Source organism: Pogoniulus pusillus, chromosome 44 (assembly GCF_015220805.1).
Source record: "Pogoniulus pusillus isolate bPogPus1 chromosome 44, bPogPus1.pri, whole genome shotgun sequence".
Classification (NCBI taxonomy): domain Eukaryota; kingdom Metazoa; phylum Chordata; class Aves; order Piciformes; family Lybiidae; genus Pogoniulus; species Pogoniulus pusillus.
Window position 1 is genome coordinate 546,933 of NC_087307.1, and position 25,647 is coordinate 572,579.

Here is a 25,647-nt window from a genome sequence, read left to right on the forward strand (position 1 = left end):
GCAGAGTCCTGCCCCTGGGCAGAGACAAACTGCAGCAGCCCAGGCTGGGAGGTGCCTGCTGGAGAGCAGCCCCAAGGAGAGGGCCCTGGGGGTGCTGGGGGCTAACAGCTCCCCCTGGCACAGCAGTGTGCCCTGGGGGCCAAGAGGCCAAAGGGAGCCTGGGGTGGATTAGGAGGATGTGTCCAGCAGATCCAGGGAGCTTCTCCTGCCCCTCTGCTCTGCCCTGCTGAGAGCTCCTCTGCAGCACTGGGTTCAGTTTGGGGCTCCCCAGTTGCAGAGGGACAGGAACTGCTGGAGAGGGCCCAGCAGAGGGCTGTGAGGATGATGAGGGGTTGCAGGGCAGGGCTGATGGGGAGAGGCTGAGGGCCCTGGAGCTGAGTCTGGGGAGGAGAAGACTCTGGGGGCCAGGGAGGGGGGGGTCAGGCTCTGCTCACTGCTCCCTGGCATAGGACAAGCAGCAATGGGTGGAAGCTGCAGCACAGCACAGGAGGTTCCAGCTCAACACAAGAGGAACTTCTGTCCTGTAAGGGCCCCAGAGCCTGGCACAGGCTGCCCAGAGAGGCTGTGGAATCTCCTCCTCTGCAGCCTTCCCAGGCCTGTCTGGATGTGTTCCTCTGTGACCTGTGTTAGATTGTGTGGTCCTGCTCTGGCAGGGGCCTTGGACTGGATGATCTCCTTGGGTCCCTTCCAGCCCCTGACCTCTGTGATCTGTGAGCTCTAAGGGGGTTAGAACAGAGGAAGCAGGAGAGCAGCCCAGGGGCACTGCTGTGACACAGCCAGGAGGGCATGGAGCAGGAAGCTGGAGAGCAGAGTGGCATTCCAGAGCAGGCACAGGCTGGGAATGCTCCTCAGGATACTGGTGCAGACCATGGTGGGTTTGGCTCCTCCTCACCCTGCAGGAGCAGGGCTTAGCCAGAGGGATTTACTCCACACAGGCTGCCACAGGAGGGGGCTGCACTTCCAAGTTCTAAAGGACAATGTAACCAACTCAGGGAGGTGGTGGTGGTGGAGAGCCTGTCCCTGGGAGCACTCAGGGTCAGTCTCCAGCAGGTTCTGAGCTCATTGCTGTCTGCAGCTCCCTGCAGGAAGGCTGTGGCCAGCTGGGGTTGGGCTCTGCTGCCAGGCACCCAGCAACAGAACAAGGGGACACAGGCTCAAGCTGTGCCAGGGCAGGTTGAGGCTGGATGCTAGGAGGAAGTTGTTGGCAGAGAGAGTGATTGGCACTGGAATGGGCTGCCCAGGGAGGTGGTGGAGTCGCTCTCCCTGGAGGTGTCACAGTATCACAGTATCACAGTGTCACAGTATCACAGTATCACAGTGTCACAGTATCACCAAGGTTGGAAGAGACCTCACAGATCATCCAGTCCAACCCTTTACCACAGAGCTCAAGGCCAGACCATGGCACCAAGTGCCACGTCCAGTCCTGCCTTGAACAGCTCCAGGGACGGCGACTCCACCACCTCCCCGGGCAGCCCATTCCAGTGTCCAATGACTCTCTCAGGGAAGAACTTTCTCCTCACCTCCAGCCTAAATCTCCCCTGGCACAGCCTGAGGCTGTGTCCTCTCGTTCTGGTGCTGGCCACCTGAGAGAAGAGAGCAACCTCCTCCTGGCCACAGCCTCCCCTCAGGTAGCTGTAGACAGCAATAAGGTCTGCCCTGAGCCTCCTCTTCTCCAGGCTAACCAATCCCAGCTCCCTCAGCCTCTCCTCGTAGGGCTGTGCTCAAGGCCTCTCCCCAGCCTCGTTGCCCTTCTCTGGACACGCTCAAGCATCTCAATGTCCCTCCTAAACTGGGGGGCCCAGAACTGAACACAGGACTCAAGGTGTGGTCTAACCAGTGCAGAGTACAGGGGCAGAATGACCTCCCTGCTCCTGCTGGCCACACCATTCCTGATGCAGGCCAGGATGCCACTGGCTCTCTTGGCCACCTGGGCACACTGCTGGCTCATGTTCAGGTGGGTGTTGCAGCCAAGCCTGGCTGGGGCACTTAGTGCCATGGTCTGGTTGGTTGGCCAGGGCTGGGTGCTCGGTTGGGCTGGCTGAGCTTGGAGCTCTCTTCCAACCTGGTGGATCCTATGGTTCTGTGATTCTGTGAGCAACCTACTCCAGCTGGGGATGTCCCTGCACCTTTGATCTTTGAGGTCCCTTCCAACCTGGCATTCTGCTTCCTGCAGGGAGGTTGGACTAGGTGAGGCCTTGAGCAACCTCCTCTAGTGGGAGCTGCCCCTGCCCATGGCAGGGGGGTTGGAACTGGATGATCTTTAAGCTCTCCTCCAACTCAAACCACTCAGTGCTGCCAGATAAGCTCCAGAGATGCCTTCCAGTCCCATTCTGTGATTCAGCTGTCCTCAAATCTTGGATGTGGCTTTTGAGCTCCACACCTGAGAATTCCAAATGCCCAAGAACAACTTCTTTGATGCTCTTTGTCTCCAAGACCTCCTCCCCATTGTCCAGGGGTACTCACCTGCTGCCATCTCAGTCCTCACTCTTGCTGAAACAGAAAAGAAATTGCAGCATTAATTATTCACTCTCCAACCAACAACAGAAAACCTCCCAGGGGAAGGACCTGAAATGCTGCCTGGAAATGGAACCCCCCAGCTCTGGAGGAAAACAAAGTGGCTTTGAGAGAGGATTATTCCAGCCCTGCAAGATCTGAGCAGCTGAGGGCAAAGCTGCAGCAGGGACTAGAGGCTAAGTCCTCTGAGGGACAGCTGAGGGCATTGGGGTTGTTCAGCCTGGAGAAAAGGAGGCTGAAGGATGCTGAGAGGTTGCAGCAGCTTTGCTGTGAGCACAGACTGAAAGAGTTGGGGCTGTGCAGACTGGAGCAGAGGAGACTCCCAGGGGACATTCTTGTGGCCTGCCAGGTCCTGAAGGGGGCTATAAGAGAGCTGGGGAGGGACTTTTGAGGCTGTGAGGGAGTGGCAGGAGTGGGGGAGATGGAGCAGAGCTGGGGGTGGGGAGAGGGAGGCTGGAGGTGAGGAGGAAGTTGTTGAGCAGGAGAGTGGTGAGAGGCTGGAATGGGTTGCCCAGGGAGGTGGTTGAGGCCCCATGGCTGGAGGTGTTTGAGGCCAGGCTGGCTGAGGCTGCTCTAGGGGAGGGTGTCCCTGGGCATGGCAGGGGTTGGCACTGGCTGCTCCTTGTGGTCCCTTCCAGCCCTATGCCCTCGCGGCTCTCTGCGACTCACTCACAGGGGGCTGGGCTGAGCTGAGTGTTGGTGTCTGCTCCCCAGTATCAGCTGTTAGAAGGAGAGGAAATGGCCTCAGGTTGGTCTGCCTGGGGAAAAGAAGGCTCTGGGGAGACATCACTGCAGCCTGCCAGGGCCTGAAGGGGCAGGCAGAAGGCTGGAGGCTGTCTGCAAAGGCCTGCAGGGGCAGGGCGAGGGCAGTGGCTGCAAACTGGAGCAGAGCAGCTTGAGAGTGGCTGTGAGGAGCAAGTTCTGCACCAGGAGGCTGCTGGAGCCCTGCAGCAGGGGGCCCAGGGAGGTGGTTTGGGCCCTGTCCCTGGAGATGCTCAAGGTGAGGCTGGACAGGGATCTGCCAGCCTGGTCTAGTTGAGGGTGCCCCTGCTGAGTGCAGAGGGTCTGGACTGGGTGAGCTTTGGAGGTCCCTTCCAGCCCAGCCCAGTCTATGCCACAGGTTCAGGCTGGATGTTAGGAGCAAGCTCTGCAGGGGGATTGGCATTGGAATGGGCTGCCCAGGGAGGTGGTGGAGTTGCTGTCCCTGGAGGTGTCCAAGCAAAGGCTGCTGCTGGCTCAGAGACATGAACCTTCCTCCTAGAACACTGCCATGTGGGCTGAGAGCTGCCCTGGGCTGCAGCCAGAGCACTGTGGGCAGAGGGCAAGAGAGGGAATTCTGTCCCTTGACTGCTCCTCTGAGCCCCCACTTCAGACACTGCCTCCAGCTCTGCTGTCCCCATCAGAAGGACTCAGAGCTCTGGAGATCATAGATCACAGAATCAACAGATTGAAAGAGAGCTCCAAGCTCATCCAGCCCAACCTAGCACCCAGCCCTGCCCAACCAACCAGACCATGGCACTAAGTGCCCCAGCCAGGCTTGGCTGCAGCACCTCCAGCCATGGGCACTGCACCACCTCCCTGGGCAGCCCATTCCAGTGCCAATCACTCTCTCTGCCAACAGCTTCCTCCTAACATCCAGCCTGAGCCTGCCCTGGCACAGCTTGAGGCTGTGTCCCCTTGTTCTGTTGCTGCTTGCCTGGGAGAAGAGCCCAAGCCCACCTGGCTACAGCCTCCCTGCAGGCAGCTGCAGACAGCAATGAGCTCTGCCCTGAGCCTCCTCTGCTGCAGGCTGCACCCCCCCAGCTCCCTCAGCCTCTCCTCACAGGGCTGTGCTCCAGGCCCCTCCCCAGCTTTGGTGCTCTTCTCTGGATGTTCCAGCAGCTTGAATTGAGGAGCCCAGAACTGGACACAGCACTCAAAGTGTGGTCTGAGCAGTGCTGAGCACAGGACAAGAAGAACCTCCCTTGTCCCACAGGCCACAAAGATGCTGCCAGGGCTGGAGCAGCTCTGCTGTGGGCACAGGCTGAGGGAGCTGGGGGGGTGCAGCCTGCAGGGGAGAAGGCTCCAGGGGCACCTCAGAGCTGCTGCCAATGCCTGAAGGGCTCCTGCAGGGAGGCTGCAGAGGGACTTGTGCTGAGGGGACATGAGCCAGGCCAGGGGCAATGGTTTGGAGCTGAGGCAGAGCAGGGTTGGAGTGGAGCTGAGGAAGAGTGTGAGGGTGGTGAGAGCCTGGCACAGGCTGCCCAGGGAGGCTGTGGCTGCCTCCTGCCTGGGGGTGTTCAAGGCCAGGCTGGGTGAGACCCTGAGCAGCTGAGTGCAGCTGAGAGGTGTCCCTGGGCACGGTGTGGAGGTTGGAGCTGAGCTCTGAGTGATTGATCCTCCCCCACTCACCTGCTCGCTGGGACTCCAAGAGGCTACCTGCAAAAAACAAAGCAGCTGCAGTCAGATTTGTTCCCATCTGGAGAACATTGAATTAAACCTCAGACTCCCTCATCTCCAGTGGCAGATGCCTCAGGAGTCTCCTGCCTGCCACCTCTGTGGCCATGCCAAATGGGCTCTCAGAGCAGTGACCTCCCTGGGCAGGTTCTCTGTGTGCTCACAGGCCTGCAGCCCCCACCCACACTGCACTGCTGACCCCACAGCTCCTCTTGTCCACTCTCTCCTCCTCATTCCTTCTGTTTCTCTCCGAATCTGCTGTGGCAATGTGGCAGTTTTGGGGAGGGGCCTGGAACACAAAGCCATGAGGGGAGGCTGAGGGAGCTGGGGGGGTGCAGCCTGCAGCAGAGGAGGCTCAGGGCAGAGCTCATTGCTGTCTACAGCTACCTGCAGGGAGGCTGTAGCCAGGTGGGGTTGGGCTCTTCTCCAGGCAACCACCAACAGAAGAAGGGGACACAGCCTCAAGCTGTGCCAGGGCAGGTTCAGGCTGGATGTTAGGAGGAAGTTCCTGGCAGAGAGAGTGATTGGCACTGGAATGGGCTGCCCAGGGAGGTGCTGGAGTCGCTGTGCCTGGAGGTGTTGAAGCCAAGCCTGGCTGGGGCACTTAGTGCCATGGTCTGGTTGACAGGATAGGGCTGGGGAATAGGTTGGACTGGCTGAGCTTGGAGGTCTCTTCCAACCTGCTTGATTCTGTGATTCTGTGGGTGGAAACCTCCATCTGCTCAGCTGGTGACCATCAGACCCCTCCCAGTGCTGCCCTGCAGCTCAGGCAGGTTGTCCCTGCCCATGGCAGGGGGGTTGGAATGAGATGATCCTTTTGGTCCCTTCCAACCCTGACTGGTTCTGTGATTCTAAAGGGTAGGGGCAAGATGATGAGGCCAGATCCTTGCCAGTGGTGCCCTGTGGCAGGACAAGGGGCAGTGGGCAAAGGGTGATGGACACAAACTGGAACCCAGCAGGTTCCATCTGGACATGAGGAGGAACCTCCTGAGGTTTGCCAGGGGCAGTGATGGATGTGCCCTGCCCCAGAGCTGCTCAGGGCCAAGCTGGACAAGGCCTTGAGTGACCTGGTCTGATGGAAGGTGCCCCTGCCCATGGTGGGGGTGCTCTTGGGGGTCCCTTCCAACCCAAACCACGGTAGGACTCCAGGGTTCTTCCCTGAGAAGGTGCTGGGACTCAGGACCAAGCTGCCCAGAGAGGCTGTGGAGCTCTGCAGTGGGAGGTCCCTGCCCTGCCTCACCCAGGCACAATCCCTGCTCCCTTCCCTCTGCTGGGGGGTGCAGGGTGCAGGGGGAGGACAAAAGGCCTGGAGACAGCCACTGGGAGGGGCCAAGGCTTGCCCAGACTTGATCCCCCCAGATAAGGCAAAGCAAGCTCCTGGCTTCACCCAACAGGGTCAGCTTTGGCCACCCTGATGGGAGAGTCTGTGGCCAAAGGGGCCACTGCCTTCAGCAGGCAATGAGCAGGCTTCTGCCATCTGCCTCTGCTGCCTGCTCTGCCCTGCCACATTCTGCTCTGCTGGGCCTGCAGTGACTTTCCCCCCAAGTGTCTGGGGACTCTGCTACTATTTTCCTGAGCCAGGCCAAGGGCAATGGTTTGGAGCTGAGGCAGAGGAGGGAGAGAGTGGAGCTGGGGAAGAAGTTCTTCAGCAGGAGGGTGGTGAGAGCCTGGCACCTCCAGCCTGAGCCTGCCCTGGCACAGCTTGAGCCTCTGTCCCCTTCTTCTGGCCCTGGCTGCCTGGCAGCAGAGCCCAACCCCAGCTGGGCACAGCCTCCCTGCAGGCAGCTGCAGGCAGCAATCAGCTCTGTCCTCAGCCTGCTCTGGGCCAGGCTGCACCCCCCCAGCTCCCTCAGCCTCTCCTCACAGGGCTGTGCCCCATGCCCCTCCCCAGCCTTGCTGCCCTGCTCTGGGCACCTTCCAGCACCTCAGCAGCTCTCTGCAATGGAGGAGCCCAGAACTGGGCACAGGATTGCAGCTGTGGTCTCAGCAGTGCTGAGCACAGGGGCAGATGAACCTCCCTGCCAGCCCAGGATGCCATTGGCTCTGCTGCCCACCTGGGCACTGCTGCCTGCTCTGCAGCTGCTCTCTGCCAGCACCCCCAGGGCCCTCTCTGCCTGCCTGCTCTCAGCCACTCTGGCCCCAGCCTGGAGCTGCTTGGAGCTGTTGTGACCAAAGTGCAGTCTCCTGCCCTTGGCCTTACTGAGCACTATCCCCTTGGCCTCTGCCCATCTGTCCAGGCAGCCGAGGTCCTGCTGCAGAGCCCTTCTGCCCTCCAGCCCAGCAACCTCTGCCCCCAGCTTGGTGTCATCTGCGCCCTTGCTGGTGACTGACTCCATGCTCTCATCCAGATCATCTATGAAGCTGTTAAAGAGGATGGGGCCCAGCACTGATCCCTGAGGGACACTGCTAGTGACAGCCACCAGCTGGCTTCAATCTGACAGAGGGAGGACACAGAGAGTACCTGAACCTCAGTGTCTGGTAATGGGCACTGCTGTCTGTCCACAGGGGCTGCCAGAGCCTGGCACCACCTATCTCATCTCCTGCTTCTCTGATTCTAAGCCTATGAACTTCATCCTTCAACTTTCAACTTCATCCTCCAGCTGTACTGCTCTTCTGAGTAGGAATCTACCTGCTCAGAGGGTATCCAATTCCCTGGCACAGAGCAGAGACTGAGGCAGGGAGTGCAGCAACAGAGCAGAGACTGAGGCATGGAGTGCAGGCACAGAGCAGAGACTGAGGCATGGGCTGCAGGCACAGAGCAGGGACTGAGGCATGGGCTGCAGGCACAGAACAGAGACTGAGGCAGGGGCTGCAGGCACAGAGCAGGGACTGAGGCATGGGCTGCAGGCACAGAACAGAGACTGAGGCAGGGGCTGCAGGCACAGAGCAGACACTGAGGCAGGGGCTGCAGGCACAGAGCAGACACTGAGGCAGGGAGTGCAGGCACAGAGCAGACACTGAGGCATGGACTGCAGGCACAGAGCAGAGACTGAGGCATGGAGTGCAGGCACAGGGCAGACACTGAGGCATGGAGTGCAGGCACAGGGCAGACACTGAGGCATGGAGTGCAGGCACAGAGCAGACACTGAGGCATGGAGTGCAGGCACAGAGCAGACACTGAGGCAGGGGCTGCAGCCTCTGGCCTGCATCTCAGCCTGCTTCATTTCAGCCTCCCTGTGCGTTCCCATCTCCACCTTACCTGGCACCAGGAGCCTGCCCTCCTGCCTGGAGGAGAGCACTCTGCCTGCCTGCTCTGGTGATGTGGTTCTGGGCCATCAGGTCAGGGGTGGGGCTGGGTGGAGGTTTTGTTTGTTTGGGTGTTTTTGTTGTGCTTTTTGGGGGTTTTTTTGTTTGTTTTGTTTTGTTTTGTGGCTCCTGATGAGCTTCTCCTCCAGCAGCTCCCCCCAAGTGCCTCTGCTCAGGTCTGCTCTCCAGCCTGGCACTGCCCAGCCTGGACTGGTGCTTGGCATTGCCCCCACCCAGCTGCAGGACCTTGCCCTTGGTCTTGCTGAAGCTCCTGAGCTTAGCTTATGCCCACCTCTGCAGCCTGCCCAGGTGCCCCTGCATGGATCCTGCCCTAGAGCCTGGCTGAGCACCACACAGCTTGGTGTGGGCAGCAACCTGCTGAGGCTGCACTCAGTGCCTCTGCCCATGGCACCCACAGAGATGCTGACCAAGGATGGTGCCAGGACTGAGCCCTGAGGGACTGCCCTTGGCACTGCCTGCACTTGGCCATGCAGCCAGTGGCAGCCACTCCTTGGCTGTGGCCATCTAGCCAGTTGTGTGCCCATCAGTGCTGCACCCCTCAAACCCATGTGGCACCAGCTTGGAGAGCAGGATGTGGTGTGGGACAGTGCCAGAGGCTGCTCAGGGCCAGGCCAGTGCCAGCAGCTGCTCAGCCTCATCTCTGAGTGTTGTGACCTGCTCCTGGAAGGCCTCCAGGTTTGCCAGGCAGGATTTGCCCTTGCTGAGGCCATGCTAGGTGCAGCAAATCACCTCTGCACTGCTCTTCTGCCTCAGTAGTGCCTCCAGCAGGATCTGATCCCAAACCCACCTGGACACTGTGGTCCTGGGCAGCCTTGCTGTGGGTGCCCTTGCTGTGGGAGGGAGCAGGTTGGGCTGGGGACCACCAGAGGTCCCTTCCCACCCCAACCACAGCTGCTGTGCAGCTGCTGCAGGTGGCCAATACTCACGGATGAGTTTGTACACTGTGACCCTGAGCACAGCTGCGCTGAGAGGAAGCATCACAAGGAAGGCTGCCAGCCAGGGGGATGTGGAGGAGAAGAGGTCACCTGCAGGACACACAGGGAGTTGTTTTCACTCAGTGTTGGTCCAACAGCCAGGACAGGCTCCAGGAGGCAATGCCTGTGTCTGGTGGGCAGGCTCCAGGAGGCAATGCCTGCATCTGCGGCTGTCTTATGTCCTGTGAGGTGTCCCCTGCAGCCTCTTCCCAGCAGCCCTGAGGTTGTTGGGGAGGTTGCAGCTCTGCCCTGAGATTCCAAACTGTGATGGTTTGGGCTCCTACCCGCCCCCCCACACTTTTGAATTTGCCCCAGCTAACTCAGACGGACCCTGGGAATATAGATGAAGCAATTTATTTACAGCTAGCAGAATTTACAAGCAGCTATTTACAATATATACAGTTATATACAATTATATACAGAAATATACAAAGGATAAACAATACAAAAGCACAACTCCCTTCCCGGAAACCTGAGTCCCCAGGAGGGGCTCTCAAACCACCCCAACACCTCCCCCCGGCCCTCTCAACCTTACCCCAGTTCTCAGGAAGAAGAGAGGTGCAGCCAAGAGGATAGGGAGCAAGGTTAGTAGGAGCAAGGTTAATGAGATGTGTCTCAGTCTAAGGCAAAAGCAAGAGTGAAGAAACAAAATGGAGAAAGTTTACTTCTTCTTCCCAGAGTTCTCAGCGAGACTGTGAGAGAAGTTGACATCAATTGTTTTCATTTCACTGCCTGTTATCTAGTTCTGTTACCAAAACATTCCAGCTTGCTTCAAACTAGCACAATCCACCCCTTGTCTACTTCACTCAGAGTATTGCTGAGAATTATCCAATCTAATCTAAACCAATATTTACACTAAAATAATATATACAAGTTCAGTTCACACTTCAATCAGATGTAGGTGATTCAAAAGCTCAGAACAGGGACTCCCAGGTGATGTTGGGTTCGTGCTCACGTACTGTAGATTCTATCATAGATTCTCTCAGTGTTGGGCGCCGATGTTACCTAGAACAGAAAACTCCTAACAACTTAAATTTAAACTCTCTCAGCTAAGGTTAAATTTCTCTGTGGAATACACTGGATTTCACCATTCTCCTGCATTACCCAATAGGTATGACCAGGACCTTCAGCAGATACCACCCCTCGGACAGGTTTCCCTTCGCCTGAAGGAGAAAATACCCAAACAGTTTTCCCTAACAGATTCTTCTCACGTACAACAGGAACTTTATCACCGTCTACTGTTTGGACCAAATCTGATTGTGCAGGTCCTGCTCTGTTTACTGAACCTCTACTATTTACCAACCAGGTAGCTTGTGCTAAATGTTTGTCCCAGTTTTTCAGAGTTCCACCCGCCATGGCTTTTAGGGTGGTTTTCAACAAACCATTGTAGCGTTCATTCTTCCCTGAAGCTGGTTCACAGTAGGGTATGTGATAGATCCATTCAATACCATGCTCTTTGGCCCAGTTTTTCACTAGGTTGTTCTTGAAATGAGTGCCATTGTCTGACTCGATTCTCTCTGGAGTTCCATGTCTCCACAAGATCTGTCTCTCCAAACCAACAATGGTGTTTCGTGCAGTAGCATGTGGAACTGGATAGGTTTCCAACCATCCTGTGCTAGTTTGAAGCAAGCTGGGATGTTTTGGTAACAGAACTAGATAACGGGCAGTGAAATGAAAAACAATTGATGTCAACTTCTCTCACAGTCTCGCTGAGAGCTCTGGGAAGAAGAAAGACTTTTTCTCCATTTTGTTCTCACTCTTGCTTTTGCCTTAGACCTGGTCACATCTCATTAACCCTGCTCCTACTAACCCTGCTCCCTAACCTCTTGGCTGCACCTCTCTTCTTCCTGAGAACTGGGGTAAGGTTAAGAGGGCCGGGGGGAGGTGTTGGGGTGGTTTGAGAGCCCCTCCTGGGGACCTTGGTTTCTGGGAGGGGAGTTGTGCTTTTGTATTGTTTATCCTTTGTATATTTCTGTATATAATTGTATATAACTGTATATATTGTAAATAGCTGCTTGTAAATTCTGCTAGCTGTAAATAAATTGCTTCATCTATATTCCCAGGGTCCGTCTGAGTTAGCTGGGGCAAATTCAAAAGTGTGGGGGGGCGGGGTAACCCCCAAACCATCACATTTTTAATTGGCTTTCCCAACGTGGGGCTAGAGATATATGGGAGTGATTGGAAATTAGCTCTGGGAATTAAGATGAAGCTAATCAAGCAGCTATTGTACTTGGTGGGGATTGCTGTGTGGCCTGTTTTCTGGTTTTTTGTGTACAACTGGATCAAAGATCAAATTGGTTATTTCTTGCTTCATGTAGTTTTTAAGAAGGCTAAAGTTAAGCTTTCAAACATGTTCTGGAGCTGGGGTGATTTTATTCTTGGTTATGCTGGTTTTAGTGTCACTGAGAATATTACTAGTGATATTACAAGAGTTTTTGTCAATAATGTTACAATCAATCGAGAGTCTGCTTTATCTACTGCTCTCATGAGGGTCATCCAGCCCCAAACTGAAATGCCAAGTCCCTGCAAGGATTTCTACTCAAAACAGAGCATGGCAGGGTTGCTGGGCATTATACTGGCTCTTGTAGTTTTAAATTTCATATTAATTTTGGCATTATGTGTGAAAAATTCAAAACCAGTTTCTGTAAGAGCTAGGAAAAATTCTGTGTCTCAGAAGCAGTCTCTTTCACAGCAAAACAAGGGAGCACAGTTATCGGCTTCCCCCTTGCCAGCCTCTGCCCCTCCTTCTCCAAGTGCTGGGAACACAGCCAGTGTTCCCGCCAATAACATAAACAATGATAAGGATAACCAAAACAAGCCACAGAGTTTAGCAGGAGCCCCAGCTGCACAGGCAGGTACCCAAAATCAGAATGTTCCTAGTAAAAATGAAAACAAGTCAGGGTTGGCAGGCATCCCAGGAGGACAGGCAAACAATCCTACTAATGCTAGTAATGCTAGCCCAGTCAGTCCAAATCCTAATGACACCAGCTCAGCCAATTTGAACCCCCAGCCAGCAGACCAGAACCAAAATCCACCTGTTAAAAGCAAGGCAGATTTGAACTCACAAGCTCCAGGTCAGACCCCTAAGGATTCAAATGCTCCAAGTCAGACCTCCAATAATTCAAATGCTCCAGGTCAGACTCCTAAAGATTCAAATCCTCCAGCAGACACATCCAAGTCTGTTGCTGCTCAGGCCCTTCTGGCACCTGCTAAGGCAAAAGCTAAGACAAAGAGTGGTTCGCAGGAGGATATAAGACAGGGGACCTCTGGTGATCAGCAGCAAGAAGAGGAGGAAGAGGAGGCAGTTAGTCTGCGAGACCTTGTAGATGTGCTGAGACAACAATACTCAAGTGAGAGGAGTGCTGTGAGGTTAGCTGCTAAGAGAGAGGATGGTTCCCATGAGTTTAGGAATGCTATGAGGAAGATTGTGTTAGGCCCGGCACCACCAGAACAACAGGAAGAAGAGGAGGAAGATGACATCCAAGGCTCCAAGGATCCACTCAGAGAGGTCAGGGAAGTTAGGAAGGAATACACAAGGGAATCAGGAGAGCCAATCCTAAGCTGGCTAGTGAGATGCCGTGGCATTGGTGCTAATGCCCTGCAGGTAGGAGACAAGTCTGCCAAGCAGCTGGGACCACTCACTAAGGAGAGTGGAGTGGACAAACACCTGGCAAGTCCTCTTGGTAGGGTTAGCTTGTGGACACGCCTTCTGTTGGCTGTGGCTATGAGATATCCTTCCCGAGATGATTTGCCATGGGCTGCCAAGAAGTGGAACACCGTTGAGCAGGGAATTAAGCTTCTGAAGGAGTTTGCTGTGAAGGAAGTGCTTTATGGAGATCATGGCACTCATGAGCCTGACGATATTCCTTTGGGAACAGGTCTCATGAAGAAGCTGATTAAGCTTGCTCCTTCATCCTATGCTAACATCTTGGCCAGTAAGTTCCTAGCAAGGAGTGATAATGGAAGATCTTTCACTGTTGGTGAATTCACTGACCAGCTCAGGTAGATTGAGGACAGCTTGTCACACTCTGGTTTAGTCTCTGCCATACAAACTATGACCACAGAGATTAAAAATACCATGAAAGAACTGAAGGAGGACCTTACAACCTCAATTTCCAATCTGGTAAAGGATACCGTTCCTGCATCATCTGAATGGGTGCATGTTTCTGCAGTCAGGAACAGATGCCCACCTCCTGCAAGGCAATTCCAGCCCAGGAGGAGACAAATTCCACCCAGACATCAGCAATCACGTGCGTCACTGTGGATACTTCTGCGTGACACATATGGTGAGAACATGAACAAGTGGGATGGTAAACCTACTTCAGCTCTTTCAAAGAGAGTCAGGGAACTGCAGAGTGGCAGAAACAGAGGCAGCAATGCCAGGAAAGTAGCTGTCACTTCTTCAGCTCCCGAGAGCAACTGCAATTGTTCCAACAGTTGCAGTTCCTCTCGCAACAACACCAATCACTGTGTACACCCTACATGCCATGTTCAGCATTAGGGGTGCCCTGCCTCCAGCCAGGAGGAGGAAAGGGATAGTGGAGAGAACCGAATCTATTGGAATGTATTCATTAGGTGGCCTGGCAGTTCAAGAGTTCGGAAATACAGGGCTTTAGTTGACACAGGTGCTCAGTGTACTTTATTGCCATCAAATTGTAAAGGGACAGAGTCCATTTCTATCTTTGGAATCACTGGTGGATCTCAAGAGTTAACTAAGATACAGGCTGAGATCAGTTTAACTGGTAAAGAGTGGAAGACACATACTATTGTAACTGGTCCTGATGCGCCTTGCATTCTGGGAATTGACTTTTTGAGACAAGGTTGTTTCAAAGATCCTAAGGGTCACAAATGGGCTTTTGGTATAGCATCTGTAGAGATTGAGGATGATAAATTGAAATTGTCTATTAGACCTGAACTTTCTGATGAATCTGCAGTTGTGGGACATCATGACATAGAGGATCTGGAAGTAACAATTGCAACTCAAACTGTTCATCATAGGCAGTACAGAACTAACCGTGACTCTTTGTTGCCCATTCATCAGCTGATTCATCAACTGGAGGATCAGGCTGTCGTGGAGAAAGCTCATTCACCTTTCAACAGTCCCATCTGGCCTGTGCGTAAACCTACGGGCGACTGGAGACTGACAGTTGACTTTCGTGCCCTCAACGAGGTGACGCCACCCATGAGTGCAGCTGTGCCGGACATGCTGGAACTCCAGTACGAGCTGGAATCGAAGGAGGCTAAATGGTATGCAACCATAGACATTGCTAATGCTTTCTTCTCTATTGCCATAGCAAAGGAGTGCAGGCCTCAGTTTGCATTCACCTGGAGAGGAATCCAGTACCAGTTCAATCGTTTGCCTCAGGGGTGGAAACACAGCTCAACCATCTGTCACTCAGTCATCCACAATGCACTGGAGAAAGGTAAAGCTCCAGAGCACATCCAGTACATCGACGACATCATTGTGTGGGGCCAAACTGCTGAGGAAGTCTTCGAGAAAGGTAACAAAATCATTGACATTCTGCTGCAAGCAGGTTTTGCCATTAAGAGAGACAAGGTCAAAGGACCTGCCAAAGAAATTCAGTTTCTGGGAGTGCGGTGGCAGGATGGTCGCCGTTACATTCCTCAGGATGTGATCAACAAAGTCTCTACCATCGCAGTTCCCACCAGTAAGAAGGACACACTTTCTTTTCTTGGTGTGGTGGGATTTTGGAGACTACACATTCCTGGTTTCAGTCAGATTGTCAAACCTCTGCATGATGTGACTCATAAGAGAAACAATTTCGAGTGGGGACTTGAACAACAAGCAGCCTTTGATCAGATCAAACGAGAAGTAGTCCATGCAGTGGGCTTGGGACCTGTGAGATCTGGTCCAGACATTAAAAACATTCTATACACGGCTGCCAGTGACAATGGTCCAACTTGGAGTCTTTGGCAGAGAGCTCCAAATGAGACACGTGGTCGTCCACTTGGTTTCTGGGGACGTTGTTACAGAGGTTCAGAGACAAATTACACTGCAACTGAGAAAGAGATTCTAGCAGCCTATGAGGGAGTGAAAGCAGCTTCTGAAGTGATTGGAACTGAGTCACAATTGCTTTTAGCTCCTAGACTGCCAGTTCTTAATTGGATGTTCAAGGGCAAAGGTGCATCACCACATCATGCCACAGATGCAACCTGGTCTAAATGGATGGCTTTGATAACCCAACGAACGCGAATGGGTAATCTTGACCGACCTGGTCTGGTGGAGGTGATCACCAACTGGCCGGAAGGCACAGACTGTTCCAAACCTCCGGAGGAGAAAATAACTCGTGCTGAGGAAGCTCCTCCCTATGGTGATCTCTCTGATCAGGAAAACAACTATGCTTTGTTCACAGATGGTTCCTGTCGTCTTGTTGGGAACAAGCGAATATGGAAGTCAGCAGTTTGGAGTCCAACCAGGAGGGTTACCGAAACGAAAGATGGCGAAGGAGAATCCAGTCAGTTCGCTGAGGTAAAAGCTGTTCAACTTGCTCTTGACGTGGCTGAACGTGAGAATTGGCCTATCCTTTACCTCTACACCGACTCGTGGATGGTAGCCAATGCTCTATGGGGTTGGCTGAAGGACTGGAAGAAGAATGGTTGGCAGAGGAAAGGAAAGCCTATTTGGTGTGCTGATCTATGGCAGGACATTGATGCACGGCTGGAGAAAACTCCAGTGAAGGTGAGGCACGTAGATGCACACATGCCTAAGAGCAGAGCCACTGAGGAACATCAACATAACCAGCAGGCAGACCAAGCTGCTAAGATTGCTCAAGTTGATACCAACTCTGAACTTGACATTGACCTTGATTGGAAACACCGAGGTGAGTTGTTCTTAGCTCGGTGGGCCCATGATTCATCTGGACATCAAGGCAGAGATGGAACATACTGATGGGCTCGCGATAGGTCAATTGACTTGTCCATGGACGCTATCACCCAAGTCATCTATGACTGTGACATTTGTGCTGCTATTAAGCAGGCTAAGCGAATTAAGCCCTTATGGTATGGTGAGAGATGGTCAAAGTACAAGTATGGTGAAGCCTGGCAGATTGACTACATCACTTTACCTCGATCTCGTTCTGGCAAGCAGTATGTGCTAACGATGGTAGAAGCCAGCACTGGATGGTTGGAAACCTATCCAGTTCCACATGCTACTGCACGTAACACCATTGTTGGTTTGGAGAGACAAATCTTGTGGAGACATGGAACTCCAGAGAGAATTGAGTCAGACAATGGCACTCATTTCAAGAACAATCTTGTGAGAAACTGGGCCAAAGAGCATGGTATTGAATGGATCTATCACATACCCTACTATGCACCAGCTTCAGGGAAGATTGAACGCTACAATGGTTTGCTGAAAACCACCCTAAAAGCCATGGGGGGTGGAACTCTAAAAAACTGGGACAAACATTTAGCAGAAGCTACTTGGTTGGTAAATAGTAGAGGTTCAGTAAACAGAGCAGGACCTGCACAATCAGATTTGGTCCAAACAGTAGACGGTGATAAAGTTCCTGTTGTACGTGAGAAGAATCTGTTAGGGAAAACTGTTTGGGTATTTTCTCCTTCAGGCGAAGGGAAACCTGTCCGAGGGGTGGTTTCTGCTGAAGGTCCTGGTCATACATACTGGGTAATGCAGGAGAATGGTGAAATTCAGTGTATTCCAGAGAGAAATTTAACCTTAGCTGAGAGAGTTTAAATTCAGAGTGTCTAATTCAAGCTGTTAGGAGTTTTCTGTTCTAGGTAACATCGGCGCCCAACACTGAGAGAATCTATGATAGAATCTACAGTACGTGAGCACGAACCCAACATCACCTGGGAGTCCCTGTTCTGAGCTTTTGAATCACCTACATCTGATTGAAGTGTGAACTGAACTTGTATATATTGTTTTAGTGTAAATATTGGTTTAGATTAGATTGGATAATTCTCAGCGATACTCTGAGTGAAGTAGACAAGGGGTGGATTGTGCTAGTTTGAAGCAAGCTGGGATGTTTTGGTAACAGAACTAGATAACAGGCAGTGAAATGAAAAACAATTGATGTCAACTTCTCTCACAGTCTCACTGAGAGCTCTGGGAAGAAGAAAGACTTTTTCTCCATTTTGTTCTCACTCTTGCTTTTGCCTTAGACCTGGTCACATCTCATTAACCCTGCTCCTACTAACCTTGCTCCCTAACCTCTTGGCTGCACCTCTCTTCTTCCTGAGAACTGGGGTAAGGTTAAGAGGGCCGGGGGGAGGTGTTGGGGTGGTTTGAGAGCCCCTCCTGGGGACCTTGGTTTCTGGGAGGGGAGTTGTGCTTTTGTATTGTTTATCCTTTGTATATTTCTGTATATAATTGTATATAACTGTATATATTGTAAATAGCTGCTTGTAAATTCTGCTAGCTGTAAATAAATTGCTTCATCTATATTCCCAGGGTCCGTCTGAGTTAGCTGGGGCAAATTCAAAAGTGTGGGGGGGCGGGGTAACCCCCAAACCATCACACATCCAGTGCTGGCTTCTACCATCGTTAGCACATACTGCTTGCCAGAACGAGATCAAGGTAAAGTGATGTAGTCAATCTGCCAGGCTTCACCATACTTGTACTTTGACCATCTCTCACCATACCATAAGGGCATGATTCGCTTAGCCTGCTTAATAGCAGCACAAATGTCACAGTCATAGATGACTTGGGTGATAGCGTCCATGGACAAGTCAATTGACCTATCGCGAGCCCATCGGTATGTTCCATCTCTGCCTTGATGTCCAGATGAGTCATGGGCCCACCAAGCTAAGAACAGTTCACCTCGGTGTTTTCAATCAAGGTCAATGTCAAGATCAGAGTTGGTATCAACTTGAGCAATCTTAGCAGCTTGGTCTGCCTGCTGGTTGTGTTGGTGCTCCTCAGTGGCTCTGCTCTTAGGCATGTGTGCATCTACGTGCCTCACCTTCACTGGAGTTCTCTCCAGCCGTGCATCAATGTCCTGCCATAGGTCAGCACACCAAATAGGCTTTCCTTTCCTCTGCCAACCATTCTTCTTCCAGTCCTTTAGGCAACCCCATAGAGCATTGGCTACCATCCACGAGTCGGTGTAGAGGTAAAGGATAGGCCAACTCTCACGTTCAGCCACATCAAGAGCAAGTTGAACAGCTTTTACCTCAGCGAACTGACTGGATTCTCCTTCTCCATCTCTCGTTTCAGTAACTCTCCTGGTTGGACTCCAAACTGCTGACTTCCATATTCGCTTGTTCCCAACAAGACGACAGGAACCATCTGTGAACAAAGCATAGTTGTTTTCCTGATCAGAGAGATCACCATAGGGAGGAGCTTCCTCAGCACGAGTTATTTTCTCCTCCGGAGGTTTGGAACAGTCTGTGCCTTCCGGTCAGTTGGTGATCACCTCCACCAGACCAGGTCGATCAAGATTACCCATTCGTGCTCGTTGGGTTATCAAAGCCATCCATTTAGACCAGGTTGCATCTGTGGCATGATGTGGTGATGCACCTTTGCCTTTGAACATCCAATTTAGAACTGGCAGTCTAGGAGCTAAAAGCAATTGTGACTCAGTTCCAATCACTTCAGAAGCTGCTTTCACTCCCTCATAGGCTGCTAGAATCTCTTTCTCAGTTGCAGTGTAATTTGTCTCTGAACCTCTGTAACAACGTCCCCAGAAACCAAGTGGACGACCACGTGTCTCATTTGGAGCTCTCTGCCAAAGACTCCAAGTTGGACATTGTCACTGGCAGCCGTGTACAGAATGTTTTTAATGTCTGGACCAGATCTCACAGGTCCCAAGCCCACTGCATGGACTACTTCTCGCTTAATTTGATCAAAGGCTGCTTGGTGTTCAGGTCCCCACTCGAAATTGTTTCTCTTACGAGTCACATCATGCAGAGGTTTGACAATCTGACTGAAACCAGGAATGTGTAGTCTCCAAAATCCCACCACACCAAGAAAAGAAAGTGTGTCCTTCTTACTGGTGGGAACTGCGATGGTAGAGACTTTGTTAATCACATCCTGTGGAATGTGACGGCGACCATCCTGCACCGCACTCCCAGACACTGAATCTCTCTGGCAGGTCCTTTGACCTTGTCTCTCTTAATGGCAAAACCTGCTTGCAGCAGAATGTCAATGATTTTGTTACCTTTCTCGAAGACTTCCTCAGCAGTTTGGCCCCACACAATGATGTCGTCGATGAACTGGATGTGCTCTGGAGCTTTACCTTTCTCCAGTGCATTGTGGATGACTGAGTGACAGATGGTTGAGCTGTGTTTCCACCCCTGAGGCAAACGATTGAACTGATACTGGATTCCTCTCCAGGTGAATGCAAACTGAGGCCTGCACTCCTTTGCTATGGCAATAGAGAAGAAAGCATTAGCAATGTCTATGGTTGCATACCACTTAGACTCCTTCGATTCCAGCTCATACTGGAGTTCCAGCATGTCTGGCACAGCTGCACTTATGGGTGGCGTCACCTCGTTGAGGGCACGAAAGTCAACTGTCAGTCTCCAGTCGCCCGTAGGTTTACGCACAGGCCAGATGGGACTGTTGAAAGGTGAATGAGCTTTCTCGATGACAGCCTGATCCTCCAGTTGATGAATCAGCTGATGAATGGGCAACAAAGAGTCACGGTTAGTTCTGTACTGCCTGTGATGAACAGTTTGAGTTGCAATTGGCACTTCTAGGTCCTCTATGTCATGATGTCCCACAACTGCAGATTCATCTGAAAGTTCAGGTCTAACAGACAATTTCAATTTATCATCCTCAATCTCTACAGATGCTATTCCAAAAGCCCATTTGTGACCCTTAGGATCTTTGAAAGAACCTTGTCTCAAAAAGTCAATTCCCCAAAATGCAAGGCGCATCAGGACCAGTTACAATAGTATGTGTCTTCCACTCTTTACCAGTTAAACTGATCTCAGCCTGTATCTTACTTAACTCTTGTGATGGTTTGGGGGTTACCCCGCCCCCCCACACTTTTGAATTTGCCCCAGCTAACTCAGACGGACCCTGGGAATATAGATGAAGCAATTTATTTACAGCTAGCAGAATTTACAAGCAGCTGTTTACAATATTTACAGTTATATACAATTATATACAGAAATATACAAAGGATAAACAATACAAAAGCACAACTCCCCTCCCAGAAACCTGAGTCCCCAGGAGGGGTTCTCAAACCACCCCAACACCTCCCCCCGGCCCTCTCAACCTTACCCCAGTTCTCAGGAAGAAAAGAGGTGCAGCCAAGAGGTTAGGGAGCAAGGTTAGTAGGAGCAGGGTTAATGAGATGTGACCAGGTCTAAGGCAAAAGCCAGAGTGAGAGACAAAATGGAGAATGTTTTCTTCTTCTTCCCAGAGTTCTCAGCGTGACTGTGAGAGAAGTTGACATCAATTGTTTTTCATTTCACTGCCTGTTATCTAGTTCTTGTACCAAAACATTCTAGCTTGCTTCAAACTAGCACAATCCACCCCTTGTCTACTTCACTCAGAGTATCGCTGAGAGTTATCCAATCTAATCTAAACCAATATTTACACTAAAACAATATATACAAGTTCAGTTCACACTTCAATCAAATGTAGGTGATTCAAAAGCTCAGAACAGGGACTCCCAGGTGATGTTGGGTTCGTGCTCACGTACTGTAGATTCTATCATAGATTCTCTCAGTGTTGGGCGCCGATGTTACCTAGAACAGAAAACTCCTAACAGCTTGAATTAGACACTCTGAATTTAAACTCTCTCAGCTAAGGTTAAATTTCTCTCTGGAATACACTGAATTTCACCATTCTCCTGCATTACCCAGTATGTATGACCAGGACCTTCAGCAGAAACCACCCCTCGGACAGGTTTCCCTTCGCCTGAAGGAGAAAATACCCAAACAGTTTTCCCTAACAGATTCTTCTCACGTACAACAGGAACTTTATCACCGTCTACTGTTTGGACCAAATCTGATTGTGCAGGTCCTGCTCTGTTTACTGAACCTCTACTATTTACCAACCAAGTAGCTTCTGCTAAATGTTTGTCCCAGTTTTTTAGAGTTCCACCCCCCATGGCTTTTAGGGTGGTTTTCAGCAAACCATTGTAGTGTTCAATCTTCCCTGAAGCTGGTGCATAGTAGGGTATGTGATAGATCCATTCAATACCATGCTCTTTGGCCCAGTTTCTCACAAGATTGTTCTTGAAATGAGTACCATTGTCTGACTCGATTCTCTCTGGAGTTCCATGTCTCCACAAGATTTGTCTCTCCAAACCAACAATGGTGTTTCGTGCAGTAGCATGTGGAACTGGATAGGTTTCCAACCATCCAGTGCTAGCTTCTACCATCGTTAGCACATACTGCTTGCCAGATCGAGATCGAGGTAAAGTGATGTAGTCAATCTGCCAGGCTTCACCATACTTGTACTTTGACCATCTCTCACCATACCATAAGGGCTTGATTCGCTTAGCCTTCTTAATAGCAGCACAAATGTCTCAGTCATAGATGACTTGGGTGATAGCGTCCATGGACAAGTCAATTGACCTATCGCGAGCCCATCGGTATGTTCCATCTCTGCCTTGATGTCCAGATGAATCATGGGCCCACCGAGCTAAGAACAGTTCACCTCGGTGTTTCCAATCAAGGTCAATGTCAAGATCAGAGTTGGTATCAACTTGAGCAATCTTAGCAGCTTGGTCTGCCTGCTGGTTATGTTGATGTTCTTCAGTGGCTCTGCTCTTAGGCATGTGTGCGTCTACGTGCCGCACCTTCACTGGAGTTCTCTCCAGCCGTGCATCAATGTACTGCCATAGATCAGCACACCAAATAGGCTTTCCTTTCCTCTGCCAACCATGCTTCTTCCAGTCCTTCAGCCAACCCCATAGAGCATTGGCTACCATCCACGAGTCGGTGTAGAGGTAAAGGATAGGCCAATTTTCACGTTCAGCCACATCAAGAGCAAGTTGAACAGCTTTTACCTCAGCGAACTGACTGGATTCTCCTTCGCCATCTTTCATTTCGGTAACTCTCCTGGTTGGACTCCAAACTGCTGACTTCCATATTCGCTTGTTCCCAACAAGACGACAGGAACCGTCTGTGAACAAAGCATAGTTCTTTTCCTGATCAGAGAGATCACCATAGGGAGGAGCTTCCTCAGCACGAGTTATTTTCTCCTCCGGAGGTTTGGAACAGTCTGTGCCTTCCGGCCAGTTGGTGATCACCTCCACCAGACCAGGTCGATCAAGATTACCCATTCGTGCTCGCAGGGTTATCAAAGCCATCCATTTAGACCAGGTTGCATCTGTGGCATGATGTGGTGATGCACCTTTGCCCTTGAACATCCAATTAAGAACTGGCAGTCTAGGAGCTAAAAGCAATTGTGACTCCGTTCCAATCACTTCAGAAGCTGCTTTCACTCCCTCATAGGCTGCTAGAATCTCTTTCTCAGTTGCAGTGTAATGTGTCTCTGAACCTCTGTAACAACGTCCCCAGAAACCAAGTGGACGACCACGTGTCTCATTTGGAGCTCTCTGCCAAAGACTCCAAGTTGGACCATTGTCACTGGCAGCCGTGTACAGAATGTTTTTAATGTCTGGACCAGATCTCACAGGTCCCAAGCCCACTGCATGGACTACTTCTCGTTTGATTTGATCAAAGGCTGCTTGGTGTTCAGGTCCCCACTCGAAATTGTTTCTCTTACGAGTCACATCATGCAGAGGTTTGACAATCTGACTGAAACCAGGAATGTGTAGTCTCCAAAATCCCACCACACCAAGAAAAGAAAGTGTGTCCTTCTTACTAGTGGGAACTGCCATGGTAGAGACTTTGTTAATCACATCCTGAGGAATGTAACGGCGACCATCCTGCCACCGCACTCCCAGAAACTGAATTTCTCTGGCAGGTCCTTTGACCTTGTCTCTCTTAATGGCAAAACCTGCTTGCAGCAGAATGTCAATGATTTTGTTACCTTTCTCGAAGACTTCCTCAGCAGTTTGGCCCCACACAATGATGTCGTCGATGTACTGGATGTGCTCTGGAGCTTTACCTTTCTCCAGTGCATTGTGGATGACTGAGTGACAGATGGTTGAGCTGTGTTTCCACCCCTGAGGCAAACGATTGAACTGGTACTGGATTCCTCTCCAGGTGAATGCAAACTGAGGCCTGCACTCCTTTGCTATGGGAATAGAGAAGAAAGCATTAGCAATGTCTATGGTTGCATACCATTTAGCCTCCTTCGATTCCAGCTCGTACTGGAGTTCCAGCATGTCCGGCACAGCTGCACTCATGGGTGGTGTCACCTCATTGAGGGCACGAAAGTCAACTGTCAGTCTCCAGTCGCCCGTAGGTTTACGCACAGGCCAGATGGGACTGTTGAAAGGTGAATGAGCTTTCTCGATGACAGCCTGACTCTCCAATTGACGAATCAGCTGATGAATGGGCAACAAAGAGTCACGGTTAGTTCTGTACTGCCTATGATGAACAGTTTGAGTTGCAATTGGCACTTCTAGGTCCTCTATGTCATGATGTCCCACAACTGCAGATTCATCAGAAAGTTCAGGTCTAACAGACAATTTCAATTTATCATCCTCAATCTCTACAGTTGCTATACCAAAAGCCCATTTGTGACCCTTAGGATCTTTGAAACAACCTTGTCTCAAAAAGTCAATTCCCAGAATGCAAGGCGCATCAGGACCAGTTACAATAGTATGTGTCTTCCACTCTTTACCAGTTAAACTGATCTCAGCCTGTACCTTAGTTAACTCTTGAGATCCACCAGTGATTCCAAAGATAGATATGGACTCTGTCCCTTTGCAATTAGATGGCAACAAAGTACACTGAGCACCTGTGTCAACTAAAGCCCTGTATTTCCGAACTCTTGAACTGCCAGGCCACCTAATGAATACATTCCAATAGATTCGGTTCTCTCCACTATCCCTTTCCTCCTCCTGGCTGAAGGCAGGGCACCCCTAATGCTGAACATGGCATGTAGGGTGTACACAGTGATTGGTGTTGTTGTGAGAGGAACTGCAACTGTTGGAACAATTGCAGTTACTCTCAGGAGCTGAAGAAGTGACAGCTCCTTTTCGGGCATTGCTGCCTCTGTTTCTGCCACTCTGCAGTTCCCTGACTCTCTTTGAAAGAGCTGAAGTAGGTTTACCATCCCATTTGTTCATGTTCTCACCGTATGTGTCACGCAGAAGTATCCACAGTGACGCACGTGATTGCTGCTGTCTGGGTGGAATTTGTCTCTGCCTGGGCTGGAATTGCCTTGCAGGAGGTGGGCGTCTGCTCCTGATTGCAGAAACATGCACCCATTCAGATGATGCAGGAATGGTATCCTTTACCAGATTGGAAATGGAGGTTGTAAGGTCCTCCTTCAGTTCTTTCATAGTATCTTTAATCTCTGTAGTCATAGTCTTTATGGCACAGATTATACCAGAATGGGACAAGCTGTCCTCTATCTGCCTAAGCTGGTCAGTGAATTCACCAACAGTGAAAGATCTTCCATTATCACTCCTTGCTAGAAACTTACTGGCCAAGATGTTAGCATAGGATGAAGGAGCAAGCTTAATCAGCTTCTTCATGAGACCTGTTCCCAAAGGAATATCGTCAGGCTCATGAGTGCCATGTTCTCCATAAAGCACTTCCTTCACAGCAAACTCCTTCAGAAGCTTAATTCCCTGCTCAACGGTGTTCCACTTCTTGGCAGCCCATGGCAAATCATCTCGGGAAGGATATCTCATAGCCACAGCCAACAGAAGGCGTGTCCACAAGCTAACCCTACCAAGAGGACTTGCTAGGTGTTTGTCCACTCCACTCTCCTTAGTGAGTGGTCCCAGCTGCTTGGCAGACTTGCCTCCTACCTGCAGAGCATTAGCACCAATGCCATGGCATCTCACTAGCCAGCTTAGGATTGGCTCACCTGATTCCCTAGTGTATTCCTTCCTAACTTCCCTGACCTCTCTGAGTGGATCCTTTGAGCCTTGGATGTCATCTTCCTCTTCTTCTTCCTGTTGTTCTGGTGGTGCCGGGCCTAACACAATCTTCCTCATAGCATTCCTAAACTCATTGGAACCATCCTCTCTCCTGGCAGCTAACCTCACAGCACTCCTCTCACTTGAGTATTGATGTCTCAGCACATCTACAAGGTCTCGCAGACTAACTATCTCCTCCTCCTCCTCTTGCTGCTGATCACCAGAGGTCCCATCTCTTACATCCTCCTGCGAACCACTCTTTGTCTTAGCTTTTGCCTTAGCAGGTGCCATAAGGGCCTGAGCAGCAACAGACTTGGATGTGTCTGCTGGAGGATTTGAATCTTTAGGAGTCTGACTTGGAGGGTTTGAATCCTTAGGGGTCTGACCTGGAGCATTTGAATTATTGGAGGTTTGACTTGGAGCTTGTGAGTTCAGATCTGCCTTGCTTTTAACAGGAGGATTTTGGTTCTGGTCTGCTGGCTGGGGGTTTGAATTGGCTGAGCTGGTGTCTT

The 25,647-nt window shown here is 51.2% G+C and overlaps 2 protein-coding genes across 2 annotated transcripts in view; both read right to left on the reverse strand.

Annotated features, from left to right (window-relative positions):
- The window catches only part of LOC135192824 (deleted in malignant brain tumors 1 protein-like), a 501,013-nt gene that overhangs the window by 251,648 nt on the left and 223,718 nt on the right, over positions 1 to 25,647 (reverse strand).
- LOC135192817 (butyrophilin subfamily 3 member A2-like) overlaps positions 1 to 25,647 on the reverse strand; it is a 99,271-nt gene that overhangs the window by 10,978 nt on the left and 62,646 nt on the right. The window contains exons 4-5 of the mRNA XM_064176194.1: positions 9,144 to 9,242; positions 4,906 to 4,932 (exon numbers count right to left, since the gene is read on the reverse strand). Coding sequence (XP_064032264.1) covers positions 4,906 to 4,932; positions 9,144 to 9,242 — 126 coding nt within the window. The remainder of the gene's footprint in view (positions 1 to 4,905; positions 4,933 to 9,143; positions 9,243 to 25,647) is intronic.